This window comes from Gekko japonicus, unplaced genomic scaffold, assembly GCF_001447785.1.
Source record: "Gekko japonicus isolate JY-2015 unplaced genomic scaffold, Gekko_japonicus_V1.1 scaffold1252, whole genome shotgun sequence".
In the NCBI taxonomy this organism is placed as follows: Eukaryota; Metazoa; Chordata; class Lepidosauria; order Squamata; family Gekkonidae; genus Gekko; species Gekko japonicus.
Window position 1 is genome coordinate 289,274 of NW_015167576.1, and position 20,538 is coordinate 309,811.

At 52.6% G+C, this 20,538-nt stretch overlaps 1 protein-coding gene across 1 annotated transcript; it reads right to left on the reverse strand.

Moving 5' to 3' along the window:
* Nucleotides 1-75: 75 nt before the first annotated feature.
* TEX261 (testis expressed 261) lies at nt 76-10,593 on the reverse strand. Its single transcript, XM_015413871.1, has 6 exons — nt 10,471-10,593; nt 8,819-8,898; nt 7,641-7,794; nt 5,257-5,324; nt 4,234-4,336; nt 76-1,231 (listed from the first exon to the last, which is right to left on the reverse strand). The coding sequence occupies exons 1-6, from the start codon at nt 10,538-10,540 to the stop codon at nt 1,116-1,118; spliced, it is 591 nt and encodes a 196-aa protein (XP_015269357.1). The 5' UTR covers nt 10,541-10,593; the 3' UTR covers nt 76-1,115.
* Between the last annotated feature and the right edge of the window lie 9,945 nt (nt 10,594-20,538).

Consider the following 20,538-nt stretch of genomic DNA (forward strand, 5'->3'; position numbering starts at 1 on the left):
CTGCGCCTCCTCTCCCCGCCCCCCCCCCCCCCCCCCGTGGAATCTTCAGACCTCACCCTGGAACACAGCGGGGGGGTGGGCTGGGGGAACTGACGCCCCAGAGAGTAGAATCGACACTGGAACCCAGGCAGACAAGGCGATGCCAGAGAAGGCGGATTTGACACTGGAACCAAAAAGGCAGCAATCTCCACATCTTGACAAAGAGCCATTTCACCTCCCACCCCCGCCCCAACCTCTTCAGGCACGCGGGCTGCTTATTTTCCACTCCGTGATGCGGCTTCCAAGGGAGCGAGAACTTGCCAGGTGTGGGATATCCCAACTGCCCTCATCTTTGAACAGGTATTTTCAAAAACTTTTATTTAACTCAAATGCCGGACAGTGGAAATCAAAGAAGTCCCCGTGCAAATGACCTTTGGGCCGCGCCCAAAAGTCACTCCAAAGGGCCCTGCAGACTCTCTGCAACTACGGCGAAGAGGAGATTCACAGTTCCTTGTCCAAAGGGCCAGGATTCCTTTATGCAAACGCTGATCACAGGTCTGTCTCCAAAAATGTCACGTAAAAGAAACACAGGAGCCATGATCCCTGCCCATCTCTCCGTCACGACTTCAGAGATGTATTTATAAGAAGAATTGTGGTTTGGAAGTCGGTGGGCAATGGCTTACAGAGCAGCGCTTGGGAACGTTTTCTGTGCACTGATCCGAAGCCTGGAGAAACCCACCGGTAAAACCTTAGAACGACTTCATAAAAAGGGGGAAAGGTCTGTCCCTGGCTGGTGCACCTTGCTCAGGAAGCATTTTGGCTTTCGATACAAAAAACGACAGCTCAAAGGGCCCCATCCAGACTGCAGAGGCAAGATCCAAAGTCTCCTAGGGCTCTCCCGTGCCGTGACCACGGCCACCTCCCTAAGCCGACTGTGCAAAACCGGGCGTTCCCAGCAACAACCCTCCCCGAGTTTCGGGCTGCTGATATCGACAGGTGCCTGTCCCACGTGTCATGATAGGTTCATTCCAAATATGGCAAAGTGAGGCGGCGGCCGTGGCACGCGAGGACCCCAAGTTCCATCTGGATAAACGTATCCAGGTACGAGCAGGAGGTGTTCAGGGGAAGCGGCGGCATCAATAGATCTTCTGGCGGCTCGGCAGGATGGCTTCCTTGATGAACGAAAAGATGACGAGGATGCCCGAGCGTTTTCCCCTCTTGCCTTTTGTGAAGTAGTTGGACACCACGTCATCTGAGGAGATGAGGAGACAAAGACATAGTGAAACCTGGAACCTGGTCAGGGAACCTGCCCTGAGTCTGACGGCTGTGGCCCCTAATCTCTGCCAGGTCCTGAGCGCCAAGCGACTTGGCCTGGCCGGGCCAGCTACTTCGCTGTTGCCCACACATAGAGATGTAAAATTTCCAGAAATTTTGAAGCTCGGAAAACCCCCCAGGTTTTTTCCGTTTTTTTTTCGGGGGGAAATGGAAATTTTCGGGGAAATTGAAAGAAATGCTACATTAGCATTTATTTTGTCTTTTCTAAATTGAAAGTCATTCTGTTACTTTAGGAACATAAAATATGACTATGGACATTTTTACTTGGCATGAAATTATCACAACTAGCCTATTAAAAATATAGTGTATCCAAACAATTATTACAAACAGAATACCCACCCTACATGCAAAAACAAAACTGAAACTTTTTTATTTTCTTCTGACAATCGCACCTCCTAAAGGAAGAAATGCATCTTGCTCTTGCATTGGAGAGTTCAGTTTGTAACCTAGGACTTGCTTGTCCTCAGTGCACAGAAATTAGATCAACCTGATATCATACATATTTTTTAGAAACAATTTGGAAAATATTTGAACACCTTGTCTTAAAATAGTTAATTCATCCTGTTAAAATAAAACGTTCTATAATCAATTCTTTTCTTTTCTTTTCTTCAATTTTTCGGGAAAAAAACCCAAAAAGGCTTCAGGGAAAAAACGGGTTTTTTTCTGATTTTTTCCGTTTTTTTTCTGGGCCTTCACATCTCTACCCACACACCCTACAGGCATGGCATTTCGAGAAAGGGTATTCTGTAGGCAGGAACGGAAGAGCACCGCATTGTCTCCAAATACCAATATGCTGGCTAGGCTAAACATAAATGCTTGGCGACAGATCCTGGTGGGCTGCCGTGTTCCCTCTAAGCTGAGTTAGTGTGAGCTAGCTCGCAGTTTTTAAGCCTCCAGCTCACCCATTTTTGTCTTAGCTCAGGAAGGATGGCTCCAGACCAAACAGATTTATGCAGCAGCCAAATCGCTCGCTCACAACTTTAGTGCCAGTAGCTCACCAAGTAGAATTTTTGCTCACAAGACTCCACAGCTTAGAGGGAGCACTGGTGGGTAGCCGTGTGGGTCTGAAGCAACAGAGCAAAGTTTGACTCCAGGGGCACCTTTAAGACCAGCAAAGTTTAATTCTGGGTATCAGCTTTCGTGCCCATGCACGCTTCAGATGCACAAGAGAGCTAAGACCCAGAATTAAACTTTGCTGGTCTTAAAGGTGCCCCTGGACTCAAAACTTTGCTCTATAATCTCAACATCTCTTGCATCCAGACATCTAGAGAGGTCAAGATCAAGAGCAAGCAGATAGCACAGATACACACTGAGAGGCACCCGACTAAAGAGAAAGACTAGCAGAGTCCCCTCTTACTTTCCCTGGGGGGCCACATGCCCAGTCTACACGGACGCTCTCCTCTCCCCTCCTCCCGGGTCTTGCAGGAAAGTTCCCTGAAATTTCTGATACGACAGCAGAGTTATGACGTAAAATTGCTACAATCAACAAGGTGGGACATTCAATAAAAATGGCAACAGGGTTTGGGTTGTCGAGCCGGCCAGAAGTCTTCAAAGCAGAACTGAAGCAAAGCGGAAGTATTAATATGACACAAGAAGAAGAGGAAGAAGAGGAGGAGGAAGAGATTGGATTTCTGCCCTGCCCTTCACTTGGGAGTCTCAGAGCGGCTTACAACCTCCTTTCCCTTCCCCTCCCCACAACAGACACCCTGGGAGGTAGGCGGGGCTGAGACAGCTCTGACAGGAAATGCTCTTTTTGAAGAACAGCTCTGAGAGAACTTGTGACTGACCCAAGGTCATCCAGCAGGTACAAGTGGAGGAGTGGGGAATCAAACCCGGCGCTCCCAGATTAGAGTCCGCGCACTGAACCACTACACCAGACTGGCTCACAAAATGGAGGGATTGAAAGGAGGAACTCACAAGACTCCACAGCTTAGAGGGAGCGTTGTATTCCTCCCTCTGCTTATTCCGTACCACACTCACAATCCCTTCTCCTCCCAAATTGACCTCTCCCTACATAAGAGCTGCCCAATCTCCCAGCCCCCCCCCCCATCCAGCATTCTGCTTCTGACAGCGTCCCGCAAGATGAGTAGGGAGGCAGTGATCCTTCCTAGTTTGTTCCACCCATCTGGTTGCTCACAGGTGTACTCCCTCTGAGCCTGGAGGTTCCACTGAACCGAATGGTTGTTTATAGAAGAAGAGGAGATTGGATTTATGCCCCACCCTTCACTACCCAGAGGAGTCTCAGAGCGGCTTACAAACTCCTTTCCCTTCCCCTCCCCACAACAGGCACCCTGGGAGGTAGGTGGGGCTGAGAGAGCTCTGACACAAGCTGCTCTTTTCCAAGTACAGCTCTGAGAGAACTGACTTGCCTAAGGTAATCCAGCAGGTGCAAGTGGAGGAGTGGGGAATCAAACCTGGTTCTCCCAGACTAGAGTCTGTGCACTTAACCACTGCACCAAACACTAAACGATGCCCAATTGCACAGGGAGGCTCCAACCCACGGCAAACTATACAGAGCCGTACAGTCCAGAGCCCCCAATAATTTATCCAAGTGACTCTGTGAAGCCTTTTGTACAGGGCGACCCCCTATTGCCTGCGTAGAATAGCCCTCTGGAATCATTCTGTTTTGCATAGTTTCGGGAAAGCCAGAAGAGCAGGAGCTTTCCCGGTCTCCTCCGGCAGGCCGTTCCACGAGGCGGGGGCCACCACAGACAAGACACAGCTACGGGCAGTGGTCGACTTAGCCCATTGGCGGGTTGGCCCCTGCAGACGGCCCTGCTGGGATGAGCGAAGCCGTCATGGCGGAGCACAAGGGGAGAGGGAGACGGTCTCGCATCACTGAGGGTCCCGGGCGTCTGACGGCCGCGTCCGGGGGCAGCGGATGCTTTTGCTAGAGCCGGGCCTGGACGGCAAACTCACCTCCCGTCTGCACAGTGGACGGCAGCACGTTCTCCCCGGCAGATAAGGAGACGAAAAAGGCGAAGGGAATGAGCCACAGGCAGAAGGTGAAGTAGGCGAGGACCTGGGGAGGGAAGGCGGAGAGGGCGTCAAGCCAGGCTGTGGCTGGGTTGGCACACCCTCCCCCGGCTTTTTTTGTAGAAAAAGCCCAGCAGGAACTCATTAGCATATTAGGCCACACCCTTCACAGCATAGGTCACACCCGTTACCAGAAGTGTGGTCATCCAGCCACACCCACCTAGGTCAAATGTGACTTGATTCTCTCTCTTTCTCTCTAGCCGTGACACACACAGGCACCTACCAACTTTTGTTGGATGGAGATTTGAATAGAAACACTTGGAAGATATTTTGCTAGAGAAAACAAGGGTGATCCATGTACAGAAAAGTGATTGAGCATGAAGAAGGAGGAGGAGGAAGAGGAGGAGAAGGAGGAGGAGGAGGAGGAGATTGGATTAATACCCTGTCCCCCCAAACCTGAAGTGTACCACCACAGACCAGAAAGAAGAGATAAAAGATTAGATTTATCCCCCGCCCTTCACTTTCCTTTTCATTCCCTTGCCCTCAACAGACACCCTGTGAGGTAGGTGGGGCTGAGAAAGCTCTTTAAAAACTGTTCATGCGAGAACAGCTCTGAAATAGCTCGTAACTGACCCAAGATCACACCAGCAGCTGCCTGTGGAGGAGTGGGGAATCAAACCCAGTTTTCCCAGATTAGAGTCCGCGCTCCTAACCACAATACCAAACTGGTACACTCAGAAAGGAAGGAGGCCATGATTTAGGGCTTCTCTGCGGGGCTGGGAGCACCATCAGCTTGTGCCAAAAGCAAACGGGGAAGCCCCAAGGTGTCCCCCCCCCCCGAGACTCCCGGTCACACCTTTTGCCAGTTTTGGTGCAGGCAAGTGACCAAAGGGCCCATCTCCTCTGCCCTCCTCCTCCTCCACAGTCCAACACAAGCTCTGTGGCACACCCAACGGCCCCTCTTACCTCTGAGAACGGGTAATACTCTTCTGCAAAATACTGGAACGCCAAGTAGTGATTCAACACGACCAGGACTGCCGAAAAGGAAAAACAGCGGATTGCCAAACAGAAAGTGGTCGTTTCCACGGCCTCTCCCAGTCGCCTGTCGCTTATACCCCAACTGAGAACCCAGGGACAAAATCTACTGCACAAGTCAGGTTTCAGAGAATCCGTGGTTGCTTTAAAAAAACAAAATGAAAAGGCTGCTGCTCGCCCTCATGGTTGTGGCGAAGCGTGTTCCAACTTCCCAGCCGCTTAATTCGCTCATGTCCTGCTCTTCGGCCCCCTTCCCACGCCGTTTTGTGACACTTTGGCTGCGGCCACACACACGAAACCATCCACATTCAATTCACTTTCAGTGCACTTTCCAACTAGATTTTTACTGTGTGAACTGGCAAAATCCAGCTGGAAAGGCCACTGAAAGTGGATTATTGAGTGTGTGTGAACCGCAGCCTTTCTCTTGGCATAAAATCCCTGGCCAGTCCCAGGATACTTAAAGTGAATCAGCCACACTGAACACCTTTGCAAAAGAAACTAATAGGCAGCAGTCGGAGCAAAGCATTTGTTATTCGTAGGGCGCCCTCAACACCTTTGGGTGCTTCCTGGTGTAGCAATAAAAAAAGGAAAGGTTCATGTGCTGTGGACTGGGGGGGGGGAGAAGAAAAGGAGTGTCCCACGACACAGTGGCCGGAACCGAACAACCTACCATCACTTCTTCTGGATTTTAACAGCCGGCAAGCAGTGTTCCCTCTAAGCTGAGTCAGTGTGAGCTAGCTCACAGTTTTTTAGCCTCTGGCTCACCCATTTTTGCCTCAGCTCAGGAAGGAGGGCTCTGGAGCAGACTAATTTATGCAGCAGCCAAATCGCTCCCTCACAACTTTAATGCCAATCGCTCACATGGCAGAACTTTTGCTCACAAGACTCCACAGCTTAGAGGGAGCGTTGCCTGCAAGGCTCAGTTGCAGGGACTGCTTTTTGGTGCACAAAAGAGAAGAGATTGGATTTATACCCCACCCTTCACTGGGAGTCTCAGGACGGCTCACAATCAATGCTCCCTCTAAGCTGTGGAGTCTTGTGAGCAAAAATTCTACCTTGTGAGCTACTGGCATTAAAGTTGCGAGCAAGCAATTTGGCTACTGCATGAATCAGTTTGCTCTGGAGCCATCCCTTCCTGAGCTAAGACAAAAATGTGTGAGCCAGAGGCTAAAAAACTGTGACCTGGCTCACACTAACTCAGCTTAGAGGGAACACTGCTCACAATCCCCTTTCCCTTCCCCGACACCCTATAAGGTAGGCGGGGCCGAGAGAGCTCTTTGGAGGACTGCTCTTGAGAGAACAGCTCGGAGAGAACTTGTGACTGACCCCAGGTCACCCAGCTGGCTGCATGTGAAGGGGTGGGGAATCAAACCCGGTTCTCCAGATTAGAGTCTGCCACTTTAACCACCACACCAAACTGGCTCTCAGTACCAGTACATGGTTCTCTCCCCCATTTTACCCTCACGAGGTAGGCAAGTCAGACTGTCATGATCTGGGCTGTGCGATCAAAGGCCTAGCAGGCCCAGGGAGCCTGAGTAGCAGTGGGAGGAGGCCTGGCCTGCAACTCCCAGAAGCCCCTGAGAGGTTTTGGCACCAATTTAAGCCAATCACAGAGAAAGGGGACTTGTAACGAAAGAGCTGGTACAGAAGAACAGCTGTTCTTTTCTTCCAAGAGGGCAGAGCCAGAAGGGAGGCTGCTGCAGGGAAGAGACCCTCAACCTGAGAGGACGGGAGAGCAGACTCAGGCCCACTGGAGACAGTGAGCTGGGGACTGTGAGTCTAGTCGCATTAGGGCATTTGGCTTCTTTTCTTTTCACCCCCTTACTGATACTGTTCTTGCACCTTGTTTCTTTCCCATGTCGGGCTGACCTCCCGTAAAAATAAACCTTTCATTTGTTGTTCCCTCTGCCTGGTCCTCACGCCTATTATTCGGCCAAACAAGGGAGGTCTGCAGGTCTTGGGAGGGGGCTCTGGGCCTTCTCAAGGGCTCCTGGAAGCAGCGTGGTGGCAGCGTCAGGGGACACCCCACCTGAGCCTTGACACAGACAATTAACGGCAAGCGAGGGTCACCCGATCAGTCTTATGGCAAGTGAGGATCCGGACCCAAGGCAAGGACTCCCCACTCCTGGCACCTGTATCTCCACTATAAGGATGCTTGTCGCAGCAAAGTGCTCCACAGCCATTGGAAATATATTCCTACCATAAAGGCAATCTTGGGACTTTGGGAGGGATTCAAAAGTCTGCCACGGCCACAGCTTCACGGACCTTCAACCCCACCCTCCTCATCCGGCTCCCGGCCCCACCGAGCCACTCACCGCAGGACAGGATGAAGTTTGGGGAGGTGAGCATGATGAAAGGGAAGGTCTGGAGCAATCCGAAATAGACCAGGTTGGTGAAGAGGCCCACGCCGATCGTCAGGCCTGGGAAGTTCTCAAAGAGGTACAGCCCGACCAGCACCGCCGTGGAGAACTAGAAGAGAACAGAAGCCCTCCGACAGTTAGACTGGCCTGCATCGATGATGCAACAACAGGTGGCAGAGGGCAGCAAGGGGGTGAGCACGTGCCACCGCAGCATCTCTATTGAGATATATGTCAGAGTGACAGAGGTAGCAAGCAGTTACTATAGATCAGTTTGATCTGTTTGTCAGACCTAGCTGTCATGCTGGTATTCATGTAATTACAGCCAGGTGTTTTCTAGCAGGTGTTGCTCTTTCAGGGCTTGTTAGAGCTGGTGATTACATCACCTTGTTAGAGATTGGCTGGGGTTTAGCATAATAGCTATCAGCTTAGTAAACTGGATGGGGACTCAGTTCTCACAGACTAAGGAACGACATGCTGTTTAATAGCCTGTAAATATCTCTGTATATATTCACCTTTATAACTATATAAACTCTCTGTGCACCTTCATAACTGGTCAGTCTCCTGCTTCTTATTTACAACAGGTGGCAGAGGGCAGGAAGGGGGTGATCATGTGCCACCAAGGCATCTCTAGGAACAACAGCACATCCGCAGTGCAAACTGGGAAGCAAGCAGCTGCCTCACCTTAGTTTTTTAAGGGAAAATTAGAAGCAATAAAAAGCATGTTTCACTTGCTCAGAAACTGCTAGAGGCAGCCAAAGGGCAGCTCACACGAACTCCTCTCCAGGAGAAGAGAAGCCGTGCCCTAGAGGCTGTTTGCCACTCACTGGCTAGCAGAAGGGCAAAGTCTGCCCTACTCCTCACCCTCCGTAACCACGCAGCCGCCTCGCCCACCACCTTGTCTTTGCAAAACACCCGCTACCGGGCTCGGCCGCTGCACCAGTTTCCAAGGCTGGCTGCTATAAGTAGCGGCAGTAAACAGCTCTCAGCCAAACGGCCTAAACCGTTTGACGGGCACCCTCTCCTCCGAGCAAAGCCTCACATACCCAGCCACCCGACAACACCCCCCCTACCAAGCTGTGTAAGTCAGCCTTAGTGGCACGAGCAAGTGGGCGCAAAGGCAGCCAGAGACTTACCCATATCATGTATTTAATGATCCTGCTCGTAGCTACCGTGAACTCTTCGATCAACTCGGCCAAGTAGTACAATCCAGCCGCTGCAAAGGAGAAGAGAGGGGCTGCTGGAGGTCAAGCGTGGCCAAGAAAGGCAGGCAGCCAAAGCCAACCGTCCCCTGCCAGTCTCGCCAAGGAGCCTGTGGCGTCGGAACTCCAGAGAGGCCACGTTGACTGTAATCAATGCCAGACCCGCTGGCTTCTGTGGCTCCCCAGTGGGTGGGGCTCGGGATCTCCCTTGCCCGGCACGTGTTGCTGCAGGATGATACCGTGGTTTATTTTATTTAATCTCAGAGTTGGAAGGGACCACCAGGGTCATCTAGTCCAACCCCCGGCCAGCAAAGGAAATTCAACTATCGCATCCCTAACAAGGAGGTATGTAATCAATCCTTAAAAGCCCCCAGCAAGGAAGAATCCACCACCGCATGGGGAAGACTGTTCCAGTGTCGCAGGCACCATACTGCCCAGATGTTCTTCCTCAGATTTAGGCAAAATCACCTTTGCTGCAGTTTAGGTCCATCGGACCAGGTCCTGCCACCCCACACAACTGAAAACGTATCTGCCCCATCCCCCACATGGCATCTCTTTCTCTTAGGAGCCCAGAACACTGTGTCCCAGAGCTTTTCTGCACAATCAGTTTGGCTGCATGAATACACATGGAATTCACTGCCACAGGAGGTGGTGGCGGCTACAAGCATGGACGGCTTCAAAAGGGAATTAGATAGGCATATGGAGCAGAGGTCCATCAGTGGCTATTAGCCACAAGGTATAGATAGGGGCTCTGGGGCAAGGGATGCTCTGTCTTCTTGGTGCTTGGGGGGGGGCCAACAGTGGGAGGGGGCTCCTAGTGTCCTGGCCCCACTTGTGGACCTCCTGATGGCCCCTGGTATTTCTGGCCACTGTGTGACACAGAGTGTGGGACTGGATGGGCCATTGGCCTGATCCAACATTGGCATCTCTTATGTTCTTAATATTTATTTTACTTCTTCTGTACCACAGCTTTCTCCCGAACGGGGGACCCAACGTGGGCTTACACTGCTCTCCTCTATTTTATCCTCACAACAACCCTGTGAGATAGGTGGGCGAGAGTATGTGACTGGCCCAAGGTCACCCCACCAAGCTTCCATGGCAGTGCGGGGATTCGAACCTGGGCCTCCCGGATCCTAGACTGTCATTTCAACCACGCCACCATAATGGATCTCTTACAAGAGTCATTATTATTATTATTAGCAATGGAGGCAACAGCCTTCCATCTCCCCACTTCCCGCTAGAGTCTTGCACTGAACGGTAGACTGCCTCTGCCCGCGGAGGCTCCACTCGTCCGTCAGGGCGATCCCTCCAAACCCCCTTCAGAACCTTTATAGGAGTCCCTCCCCCACCCAAGCAAGAAGGCGTCAATGATTGGAGGACGGGGGGAAAGGACGGCTCCTCTCAGCCAATGGGAAGATCGGGGCGACACCAACCAGCCAACCGCCGTCTACGGTGGGCGGGCCGGACGAGACCATCACAGCTCCCGGGGAGGGGCGGGAGCGGAGGCGGGCGGCCCAGCGGGGGGCGGGCGAGACCATTCCCGCAGAGCGGGGGGAGTGGAGCCCGCGGCCCGCGGGGAGCCTCACCGATGCCGAGGGTGACGAAGGCGGCCTGGATGAGCAGCGCCAGCCAGCTCAGCGCGTACATGAACCACATCGTCGGTTCCGTCGTCGTCGTCGCCGACTCGCTGCCACCGGCGCATCGGCAAGCGCGGCCCCGCCCATCGCTTCCGGCGGGGAGAGGAAGCGCGCGGCCCCGGAGTGCGCAGGCGCGGGGGAGGAGCGGCTGCCCGTGAGCGCCCCAGCGGCCCCTGGCGTCGGGGAGGGGGAACAGCACGAAGGGAAGTCGAGGAAGGAGCCAGTCAATCAAGAGTGATATAGGTTAATAAATGCAGCATTAGAGGGACCCAGAGAAGCTAGGGAGGAGAGCGTAGGGTTGCCAACTCCAGGACGGGAAATTCCTGGAGATTTGTGGGCGGAGTCTGGGGAGGGAGGGGGTTGGAGAGAGAGGGGACCAACGCTCCCTCTAAGCCGTGGAGTCCTGTGAGCAAAAATTCTACCTTGTGAGCTCCTGGCATGAAAGTTGCGAGCCAGCCATTTGGCAGCGGCCTCAATGAGTTCACACTGGAGCCGTCCCTTCCTGAGCCGAGACGAAATTGTGTGAGCCAGGGGCTAAAAACCTGTTAGCTAGCTCACACTAACTCATCTTAGAGGGGACACTGGACTCAGTATGGGTATGATACCGTTGTGTCCACCCTGCAAAGCCAGCCATTTCCTTCAGGGGAACTGGTATCTGTGGTGTGGAGTTCAGTTGCAATTCTGGGAGGTCTCCGAGTCCTACCTGGAGGTTGGCAACTCTAGAGCTGGAAGATCCAGGTTCAGATCCACTTCCCCCACACACACACGCACGCACACACACAGAGGTAAGCTCACTAGGAGACTTTAGAGCAGCCGTGCTCTCTCTCTCTCTCTCTCAGCTAGGGATGCCAGCCTCCAGGCGGGACCTGGGGATCCCCTAGAATTACAGGTCGTTTCCCCTGGAGAAAATGGATGCTTTGGAGGGTGGACTCTGTGGCCTGGTACCCCACTGAGGTCCTGGTCCTCCCCGGGCTCCATCCCCAAATCTCCCCCCAATTTCCCAACCTGGACCTGGCAACCCCACACCCTATCCCAGGGGACCTGGAAGTGCTACCAAGCACATCTAATGCAGGTGGGTGTAATGTGTGGCAATGGCTAGGAAAAGGTTTTCTAAGGCAGGCAGGCAGGCAGGGGTCACTTCCTGCCGGAGCACGCTGGAGCGGCGCTCTGGCAGTAAGGAGCCCAGGCGGAGGAGCCAGGAAAGGCCTGCAGAGGCAGAGGCCACCGCCGCCTGGGGGGATTTAAATGCCTTTCTTTTCCTTCTCCAGATGAGGAAGGGAGAGAAAGGCATTCTAAACATGCCTGGAATGCCTGCCCTTGGTCAGGGGGTGTGGCATATGCAGATGAGTTATGCAAATGACCTCCTCCACCTCTTTTTCTACAAAATGACCCCTGCCTGCAGGTAAAGAACAGCACCTTCTTCTCCAGGCTATTGCCGGCCCTTTCGAGGAGAAGAGGAGCCAGTCTGGTGTCGTGGTTAAGTGCGTGGACTCTAATCTGGGAGAACCGGGTGTGATTCCCCACTCCTCCACTTGCACCTGGCTGGATGACCTTGGGCAAGCCATAGTTCTGGCACAGCTGTTCTTGAAAAAGAGCAGTTTCTGTCAGACTTCTCTCAGCCCCACCTACCTCACAGGGTGTCTGTTGTGAGGAGGGGAAGGGAAAGGAGTTTGTAAGCCAACAGAACAAGAAGCTGTGTTTTAGGCTGGCTGGGATTGCAGAAAATAAAGAGGACCTCAAAAGCCTCTTGCTGAGGGTGAAAGAGGAGAGCGCAAAAGTCGGCTTGAAACTCCACATCAAAAAAAAACTAAGATCACGGCATCCGGCCCCATCACTCCTTGGCAAATAGAAGGAGAAGTCGTGAGAGCAGTGACAGACTTCACGTTCCTGGGATCCAAGATCCCTGCAGACGGTGACTGCAGCCATGAAATTAAAAGACGCCTGCTCCTGGGGAGGAAAGCGATGGCAAACCTAGACAGCATAATAAAAAGTAGAGACATCACCCTGCCGACAAAACTCTGTATGGTCGAAGCGATGGTATTCCCAGTAATACTGTAAGACTGCAAGAGTTGGATTATAAGGAAGGCCGAGTGCCGAAGAATAGATGCTTTTGAATTTATCGAAGAGCTTTTATGTTAGGCTGTTTTAATGTGCTGCCTTTGGCTGTATTGGGTGGTAGGTTCTCTAAGACTCCTTATGTGGGTAGATTATGTCCTTGTGGTGTTAATGAAATTGAGAGTCTGGGCCATATCATTCTACACTGTATCTTCTATCATGATGTTCAATCATCATATCTTGAGCCTGTGCTGAGAAATCTAGTAAATCATTCTGATGAATGGAAGATATTTTATTTACTCTCTACTCGATCCTCAGTGATTATGGAAATGGTGGCCAAATTTCTGCTTTTGGGCTTCTAAGAGGAGGGAATGTATTATTAACTGCATATTACTTTGTATTCCTTGCCTGTCAGTTTTGATACAATATGCCAATAAAGGTTGATTGATTCTTTTGAACTATGGTGCAGGAGAAGACTCTTGAGAGTCCCTTGGACTGCAAGAAGATCAAATCAGTCCATCCTAAAAGAAATCAACCCTGACTGTTCCCTGGAAGGCCAGATAATGAAACTGAAGCTCAAATACTTTGGCCACCCAATGAGAAGGGAGCCCTCACTGGAGAAGACCCTGATGCTGGGAAAGACTGAAGGTCAAAGAAGACGGAGACGGCAAAGGATGAGATGGTCAGACAGTGGCATAGATGCAACGAACATGAAACTGAGCAAACTTCAGTGGACGGCGGAAGACAGGAGGGCCTGGCGGGAGATGATCCATGGGGTCGCGAAGAGTCGGACTCGACTGTGCGACTGAACAACATCAACAACAAGGGATTCATCTGGCAGCATTCGTTGTGACCCCCTTGGCCTTGGCCTCGTGGTTTGTGAGTCTAGCCACACCTCGGCAGGGTTGCCAACTCTGGGCTGGGAAGATCCTGGAGATTTAGAGGTGGAGCCAGGGTCTGGCGGGGTTTGGGGGGGGAGAGGCTTCAGTGGGGTACAGTGGCCATGGAGTCCACCCTACAAAACTGCCGTTTCCTCCAGAGGGACTGACCCCTGTCGTCTGGAGATCAGTTGAAATTCCAGGAGATCTCCAGGCCCCACCTGGAGGTTGGCAATGCTAACCCCAAGCCTTATCATGAAGGCCGGCTCCAGGTTTTCATGGGCTCTTTGTCAGCTCTTTCCACTCTGCGCATAACCATAGAATCGTAGAATGTGAGAGTTGGAAGGGACCTTGCAGGCCATCTGGTCCAACCCCCTGCACTCTGCAGGAGCATAGCCGAAAGACAGCCTTACATACCTACAACATACCCGAAAGATGGCCATCCAGCCTCCGCTTGGAAACGTCCAGCGAAGGAGCATCCACCACCTCCCGAGGCAGTCTGTTCCACTGCTCAACCACTCTTACAGTTAGGAAGTTTCTCCTGACATATAGCCGGCATCGACTCCCTTGTAATTTCGACCCATCAGACCTAGTCTTGCAATCCGGAGCAAGAGAGAATAGATCTGCTCCATCTTCTACATGACGGCCCTTCAGATATTTGAAGGCTGCAATCATGTCCCCTCTAAGCCTTCTCTTTCCCCGACTAAACAGACCCAACTCTTTCAGCCTTTCCTCATAAGACTTGTACTCCAACCCTCTCACCACCCTGGTTGCCCTCTTCTGGACATGCTCGAGCTTGTCAACATCCTTCCTAAAACGTGGTGCCCAAAACTGGACACAGGACTCCAGGTGAGGCCTGACCAGAGCAGAACAGAGCGGAATGACCACCTCCCGTGATCTGGACACAATGCTTCTGTTCATGCATCCTAAGATCGCACTGTTTAGCTTGTGATCCACCAGAACACTCAGATCCCTTTCACAGGTGCTGGTGTCAAGCCAAGTCCCTCCCATTCTATATCTGTGCCTTGGGACGTAGGAGTTGCTGGGGGGTGGGTGCACTGGGGGGGGTGCACTGAAGTGGCGTGTGATCCACCGTCTCCACCTGCAGGGCCAGGGATCCCGGGACGCCCTCCACATGTGCCACGGCTGCTAGGCAGGGTGCAACGTCTCACGGCAGCCTAGCCCGTCAGTCCCCATCTTCTTCCTGCTGGTCTCCACAGACTCCGAAGGCCAGGAGGTGACCTTCCACTGCGTCCCACGTCAGATCAGAGCTTCGTTAAATGTCACCGATGCAACCTCAGCTTGGGGTGAGCGTCGGGCAAACAGACATCCGCCTTCCCTGCCGTGGACCAAGACGTCCTTCTTGGCCCAGTCAGCGGCCGTCGTAACCTTTCCCTTTGGGAGAGAAGAGCCGCTGAACGAACAGCGAGAAGCCAAGAGATGCCATTTAGGAAAGGTAACAGAGGAGGAGCCCACTTCGTCAGCGAGGCCCAGAAAGCAAACTGTCACAGACGTCCAGGTGGATCTTCTTCCCCTGGACTAGACGGCTCTGGGGAGGGGAGGGGGGGAGGGACACGTGCCCCCCCCCCATTGCTCTCAGGCTGAAGGTCAGCGGCAGCCCTTGAATACCTCGGAGGCAGGAGACGCCGGTTCAGGTATTGCAAACGCTGGAGTCTGCGGCACGGAGACCCTCCGGCTTTGTCTGGTCGCCCAGATGGGGCTCTGGACCTGCAGCTCCTTCGCTCCAAGGGGAAAGATCTTTCTGCTAGTTCCTTCTTCTCAGGGTGATGAAAGGAGGAGGAGGAGGAGGAGGAAAAGAAGAAGAGGAGGAGGAAAAGAAGAGGAGGAGGAGAAGGAGATTGGATTTATACCCCACCCTTCACTACCCGAAGGAGTCTCAGAGCGGCTTACAAACTCCTTTCCCTTCCCCTCCCCACAACAGACACCCTGTGAGGCAGGTGGGGCTGAGAGAGCTCTTTTCAAGAACTGCCCTTGAGAGAACAGCTCTGAGAGAACTCGTGACTGTCAGAAGGAGAAGAGGAGGAGGAGGAGATTGGTTTTCTACCCCGCCCTTCACTACCCGAAGGAGTCTCAGAGCGGCTTACAATCTCCTTCCCCACAACAGACACCCTGTGAGGTAGTAGAAGAAGAAGAGATTGGATTTATACCCCGCCCTTCACTACCCAAAGGAGTCTCAGAGCGGCTTACAAACTCCTTTCCCCTCCCCTCCCCACAACAGACACCCTGTGAGGTAGTAGAAGAAGAAGAGATTGGATTTATACCCCGCCCTTCACTACCCAAAGGAGTCTCAGAGCGGCTTACATATCCTTTCCCTTCCCCTCCCCACAACAGACACCCTGTGAGGTTGGCGGGGCTGAGAGAGCTCTGACAGAAACTGCTCTTTTTCAAGAACAGCTCTTGTCAGAACTGTGGCTTGCCCAAGGTCATCCAGTCAGGTGCAAGTGGAGGAGTGGAGAATCAAACCTGGTTCTCCCAGATCAGAGTACGCGTACTTAAGCACTACACCAAAGTGGAAGAAGAAGAAGAGGAGGAGGAGGAGATGGAGATTGGATTTATACCCTGCCCTTCACTACCCAAAGGAGTCTCAGAGCGGCCTACAAACTCCTCTCGCTTCCCCTCCCCACAACAGGCACCCTGTGAGGTAGGTGAGGCTGAGAGAGCTCTGACAGAAAGTGCCCTTTTTCAAGAACAGCTCTTGTCAGAACTACGGCTTGCCCAAGGTCATCCAGCCAGGTGCAAGTGGAGGAGTGGGGAATCAAACCCCTGTCTCCCAGATTAGAGTCCGTGCATTTAACCACGACACCAAACTGGCTCGAAGCAGCTTACAATCGCCTTCCCTTCCTCTCCCCCCAACAGATGCAGGTGGGCGGCCATGTTGTTCTTAAGTAGCAGGATAAATTTGGAGTCCAGGGGCACCTTCAGGACCACCACACACACATATATACCAAGAATAAAACTTTGTGTTTAAGCGTGCCACTGGACTCAGACTCCTCTCCCCACAACAGGCACCTTGTGAGGTCGGTGGGGCTGAGAGAGTGCTGAGAGAGCTTGTGACTGGCCCACGGTCACCCAGCAGGCTTCAGGTGGTGGAGGAGTGGGGAAGGAAACCCGATTCTCCCAATGAAAGCCCACTGCTCTGAACCACAAAACCACGCTGGCCCCTAGTTACAGAAACCATAGTGACAGACGCGCCGTGTGCCTAGCAGGGATGTGCTGCACGGCTGATGCTTTCATATCGTATCTAACACTGCCTTCTGCGGAAGTGCAGCATCAGCACCCAGCCCAATCTTGCCAACTTTGACTGGCAGCAGCTCCTGAGTCGGCAGCCTGCCTTGCTGGCTTGTCGTTGAGGACCGGCGGCTCCCTATGAGCAAAGTGTGTGCTCGGCCCCGCCCCTTCCCTCACCCATAGAAGAAATGCTCAACAGACTCTAATCTGGAGAACCGGGTTTGATTCCCCACTCCTCCACATGCAGCCAGCTAGGTGACCTCGAGTCAGTCCCAAGTTCTCTCAGAGCTGTTCTCTCAAGAGCAGTCCTCGAAAGAGCTCTCTCAGCCCCCACCTCCCTCACAGGGTGTCTGTTGTGGGGAGGGGGAGGGGGAGGAGATTGTAAGCTGCTCTGAGACTCCTTAAGGTAGTGAAGGGTGGGGTATAAAACCAACTCTTCTTCGTCTGGACTGGGAATGTTGTGTGTGTCTCCATTTTCCTCCAGCCGTACCGCTTGTCCCCTTGGTGTAGCGGTTAAGTGCGCAGACTCTAATCTGGGAGAACCGGGTTTGATTCCCCACGCCTCCACTTGCACCTGCTGGATGACCTTGGGCAAGCCATAGTTTTGGCACAGCTGTTCTCTCAAGGGCAGTTTGTGTCAGAGCTCTCTCAGCCCCAGTTACCTCCCAGGGTGTCTGTTGTGGGGAGGGGAAGGGAAAGGAGTTTGTCAGCTGCTCTGAGACTCCGAGTGAAGGGCGGGTTATAAATCTAATCTTCTTCTTCTACTTCTTCTTCTTCCCCTTCCCCTTCTTTGCCTGGCTGCCTTTGCCATGGCTGCCACTCACATTCTTGCTTTACCTAACAGGTGTGCGTGCGCCGTCCAGGTGAGGGAAACGCTCTTGAGTGTCACTCCAGCCAGCTCCACAGGAGAAGTTAATGCGGAGGGACTTGGCCACGTGTCTCTGCTCTCCCCCGCCCTGCCTGCAAACTGGCCCTGTCTCGTCTGGGCCAGCTCCTCTTTCTGGACGGAGATGCCCGCATGCCACAGGCAGAACGAGTGCAAAGGGCCGGATTGCCAAGCAGAGCCAGCCAGTCAGCACCTTGGAGAAGGAGAGACCGCCGCTCAGTCCCCAGACGCGTCTAGCCAGAAGGCGAAATGTTGTCTGTAGGTGAGTGCCCTCTGGTGGACACTGGTGGGAGCTACGTTTGAGTCCAGGGGCACCTTCAATAAGACCGGCTGAGTTTAATTCTGGATTGTGCATGCACACACTTCTTCAGATACTTCTCTGCACTAAGCCGCCAGATTTGAGTCCAGTAGCACCTTACACTCACTGGAGAAGACCCTGATGCTGGGAAAGATTGAAGGTCAAAGAAGACGGGGACAGCAAAGGATGAGATGGTTAGACAGTGTCACAGATGCAACGAACATGAAATTGAGCAAACTTCAGAGGATGGCGTGATCTGGTCCATGGGGTCGCGAAGAGTCAGACTCGACTGTGCGACTGAACAACAACAAAAGAAGAAGAGATTGGATTTATACCCCACCCTTCACTACCCAAAGGTGTCTCAGAGCGGCTTACAAACTCCTTTTCCCTTCCCCTCCCCACAACAGACACCCTGTGAGGTGGGTGAGTCTAACCTTAGAGTCTAACAAGGGTTTTTTGGGGGGGAGCTTTGGAGAATCAAAGCTCCATATGCTGTCGAAGGCTTTCATGGCCGGAGTTCATTAGCTGTTGTAGATATTCCGGGCTGTATGGCCGTGGTCTTGGCCTTGTAGGGCCTGACGTTTCGCCAGCAGCTGTGACTGGCATCCTCAGAGGTATAACACAGAAAGATGGAGTACTCTCTGTTTCAAATGTGAGAAGAAAAATGGTAGGCAGGGAATATATATCTACTCAGGAAGGTGGGGTTGGGCTGAGTCATTCCCTTGTAGGAGCTCCCCAGGCTGTGACATGCTAATGCTACCTGCCTACCATTTTTCTTCTCACATTTGAAACAGAGAGTACTCCATCTTTCTGTGTTATACCTCTGAGGATGCCAGTCACAGCTGCTGGCGAAACGTCACGTCCTACAAGGCCAAGACCACGGCCACACAGCCCGGGAAATCTACAGCAGCTAATCAAAGCTCCCTTCATCAGCTAACTTTGACTTCTGGAAGCTTAGACCCCCAAAACAAGGCGACCCACCTGAATCTAACCCCAAAACCTTGTTGGGCTCTTGAGTGTTACTGGACTCAAATGTAGCTGTTTTACCGCAGGCCAACGCAGTGTTCCCTCTAAGCTGAGCTAGTGTGAGCTCGCTCACAGTTTTTTAGCCTCCAGCTCACACATTCTTGTCCTAGCTCAGGAAGGATGGGGCTCCAGAGCAAAGTAATTTATGCAGCAGCCAAATTGCTCACTCACAACTCTAATGCCAGGAGCTCACAAAGTAGAATTTTTGCTCACAAGGCTCCACTGCTTAGGGGGAGCATTGGGCCAACGTAGCTACCCTCTGCGACTCTTGGCACGAAGCAAAGTTTGATGGCAAATGGGGGTTGGGGGATCTGGTCCCCTCACCCCCCTCGTGAGTCCACCCTCTGAAGCATCCATTTTCTCCAAGGGAACTGATCTCCGTAGTCTGGAGAGGAGAGCTGTCATTCCAGGGGATCTCCAGGTCCCTCCTGGAGGCTGGCATCCCTTCCTCCGAAGCAGCCATGTCCTCCAGGGAAACTGATCTTGGTGTAACCAACGCTCCCTCTAAGCTGTGGAGTCTTGTGAGCAAAAATTCTACTTTGTGAGCTACTGGCATGAAAGTTGAGAGTGAGTGATTGGTCGGGGCTCACTGCCCTGGACAAACCCTTCACATCTGTAGAGCTCAGACATTGTAGAGGCACAAGTCAAAGCTCTGACTTCAGCGTTAACGTAAAGGAACAAACGGCAGGACTGCCTTCTTCAAAACAGAAATACCTTCCTCACTGGCAGTTGCTAGGGGCAAAATTAAAAGGGACGAGCATTCAAAGATTGTGGAGTGCAATATCATCCTGAACAGCACGGGGCACTTTGAAAACTCCCTTGAGCTGCAATTCCAGTGGAAGTGCGCGGACTCTAATCTGGAAGATCCGGGCTTGATTCCCCACGCCTGCACCTGCTGGATGACCTTGGGCAAGCCGTAGTTCTGAAAAGAGCTGTTCTTGAAAAAGAGACATTTCTCTCAGAGCTCTCTCAGCCCCGCCTACCTCACAGGGTATCTGTTGTGGGGAGGGGAAGGGAAAGGAGTTTGTAAGCCGCTCTGAGACTCCTTTGGGTAGTGAAGGGCGGGGTATAAATCCAATCTCTTCTTCTACCTCACAGGGTGTCTCTTGTGGGGAGGGGAAGGGAAAGGACTTTGTAAGCTGCTCCGACACTCCTTTGGGTAGTGAAGGGCAGGGTATAAATCCAATGTCTTCCTCTTCCTCTTCCTCTTATTCTTCTTCTTCTTCTTCTGTTTTTTCTTCCCAGGGCACCCCCTGCTGGCGTCTGTGCTGTGGCTCCAACCTTTCAGGCCAATCAGCCTCCGTGGCCTGTTGTCTTTGGTGGTGTTATTAAGGCTTGGGGAATGAACGGAGGGCGCCTTCCCTGTGGGGCCGGAAGGGCTTGGCCTTTCCCATGATGAGCAGAATCAAACACTGGGGCAGCCATGCGTACAGCTTACGCAGATGGCATCCGTCCAGGACAGCGCCAGATAAACACAGACCTAATGAACTCCCCTCAGGAGGCAAAGAGGCCGAACAGCACTCATCCTCACCTCCTTCCTGTTGTTAATATTTTCATAGTGCAATTGGAGTGCCTGTAGGTTTGCCAACTCTAAGAAAAAGAAGAAGAGGAGGAGGAGGAGGAGG

What these genes read in the sequence shown, in the direction of transcription:
- TEX261 (XM_015413871.1), bottom strand. Translation starts at nt 10,540, where the DNA reads ATGTGGTTCATGTACGCGCTGAGCTGGCTGGCGCTGCTCATCCAGGCC. An exon ending in CTTCGTCACCCTCGGCATCG is followed by an intron (nt 8,899 to 10,470) that starts GTGAGGCTCCCC and finishes TCTCCTTTGCAG; the next exon opens with CGGCTGGATTGTACTACTTG. An exon ending in AAACTTCATCCTGTCCTGCG is followed by an intron (nt 5,325 to 7,640) that starts GTGAGTGGCTCG and finishes CCTTTTCGGCAG; the next exon opens with TCCTGGTCGTGTTGAATCAC.